Source organism: Microtus ochrogaster, linkage group LG8, assembly GCF_000317375.1.
Source record: "Microtus ochrogaster isolate Prairie Vole_2 linkage group LG8, MicOch1.0, whole genome shotgun sequence".
Taxonomy (NCBI): Eukaryota; Metazoa; Chordata; class Mammalia; order Rodentia; family Cricetidae; genus Microtus; species Microtus ochrogaster.
This window is the reverse complement of record NC_022033.1, coordinates 5565461-5567104: the sequence shown is the minus strand read 5'-3', so window position 1 is coordinate 5567104 and position 1644 is coordinate 5565461. Positions and strand designations below refer to the sequence as shown.

The 1644-nt window shown below is 54.3% G+C and overlaps 1 protein-coding gene across 1 annotated transcript in view; it reads right to left on the bottom strand.

Annotated features, from left to right (window-relative positions):
- Zbp1 (Z-DNA binding protein 1) overlaps positions 1-476 on the bottom strand; it is a 9836-nt gene extending 9360 nt beyond the window's left edge. Inside the window, exon 1 of the mRNA XM_026787270.1 lies at positions 443-476. Coding sequence (XP_026643071.1) covers positions 443-476 — 34 coding nt within the window. The remainder of the gene's footprint in view (positions 1-442) is intronic.
- Positions 477-1644: the final 1168 nt, after the last annotated feature.

The window sequence follows — 1644 nt, the reverse complement described above, 5'->3', positions numbered from 1 at the left end:
CCATAGCCTGGTCTAGCACAGCCCCATAGCCTCGCACAGCCCCATGGCCTGGTCTAGCACAGCACCATAGCCTGGTCTAGCACAGCCCTGCACCCAGGAGAAGAGCAAGAACAAAGAATCAGGGCCAAATCTTATCAAAACAAAGTCCCCTCTCACAGCTCAGAGCCCGAGGCCTGTCACAGGCCTTAGTGACCTCATCTATGAGGTGAGAGTGTCCACTTTTGCCTGAGGGCTGTTACCATGTCAAGGGCCAAAGCATGAGATGAAGGATCTGGGACACAGGATCCCTGAAGCAAGCTGGCTTCCTGTAATGCCCCTCTTCCTGAGTTCTGATGTCCTCAGAGGACTGCTGCTGTCTGAGCCAAGGAAAGTACCAGAAGGAGTCATAGAAACCCCACCCAGGGCCACCGCTGCTGGGTGGGAAGAAAGAAGCCCGGCTTACCTCCAGCGCTCAGGTCAGCGGCAGCTTCTGCCATGGTCACAGCAACCTCAGGACACTGTTAGGGCTGGGGTGACCGGCTCCCGTACTGTGGCCAGGTCTGTGACGGAGTCTACAGGAGAAGAATGGCTTCTCAGACCTGAGAGACACCATCTGTTTCCACCCCGGAAACAAGTACCCATCTGGCTCCATCCACCCAGCTTTCTGCAGAAAGAGAAAATGAAACTTTGGTGTGGTTCTCGAAAGTCATGTTGAAATCAGGGTGGACAAGCAAGTTGGAGCTGAACTATGTGACCTGGGAGAGAGGAGCCTTGGCTTCTGGGGTGGGGACTGCCCACCTAGGCTCCCGCCTGGAGGGCAAGACCTTGAGCAGAGCCCTATGGGAGCCCCAGAAGGATGAGGAAAAGGCGCCTATTGTTAAGTCCCCTACTTGCTCACAGGGCAGGGCTAGTACTGCCTACACCCACACCGTCTAGAAAAAGAGCCCCTCACTTTTATAACTTCTCAGAGAGGTTAGTGATCTCCGAACAGCTCAGACGTCACTGTTCCAATTACAGATGAAGAGATCAAACTCACAGAGACTGCCTCCTGCACACAACTCAACCTACAATATCCCGGCATCTGGGTCCCAGCTGCAGGTGGGGGCTGGGGTGCACAGGGCAGGACAAGAGCAATAAATGGAGACCAGAAGGAGGTATGGGTGTGCCTACAAAATGTTTGCGAAGCAAGCAGCAGGTGGCAAGGCCTCAGCCAGCCTCATCTTATGAAGCCTGAAAGTCACCGGACAGGCCAGGACCAGGCCACTTCCACACAGCCGATTCCATGAGCCTACGCCTGGGGAAACTTTAAAATTTCCAAGTATTTTTATGATTTCCAGGGGAAAACCAGAGCCTGCAGAAGCAGCCAAGGAAAACAGCAAACTGTGCTGCCCGTTGCGGCCCAAAATAAATTGGTCACCATTTTAACCGTTCTCAGCTGAGCCCTTTCAGGGACTTTTCTCAGGCTCCCTAGAGGGGCTATTCGGAGACAGGCCACCAGGTGGCGCCTACGCATAAACTGGCTCTTGCCTGGGGGTCTCGCTTGGTCCCTGGACAGAGGCGCTGGGCTTCAGGACTTGCCTGCCCTGCTGGCTTCTTTTGTCAGCATGCTTTATTTCCCTACCCTCCTCTTCCTTACGTTAGCTGTCCTAAAAGGAGCCGGAGTCT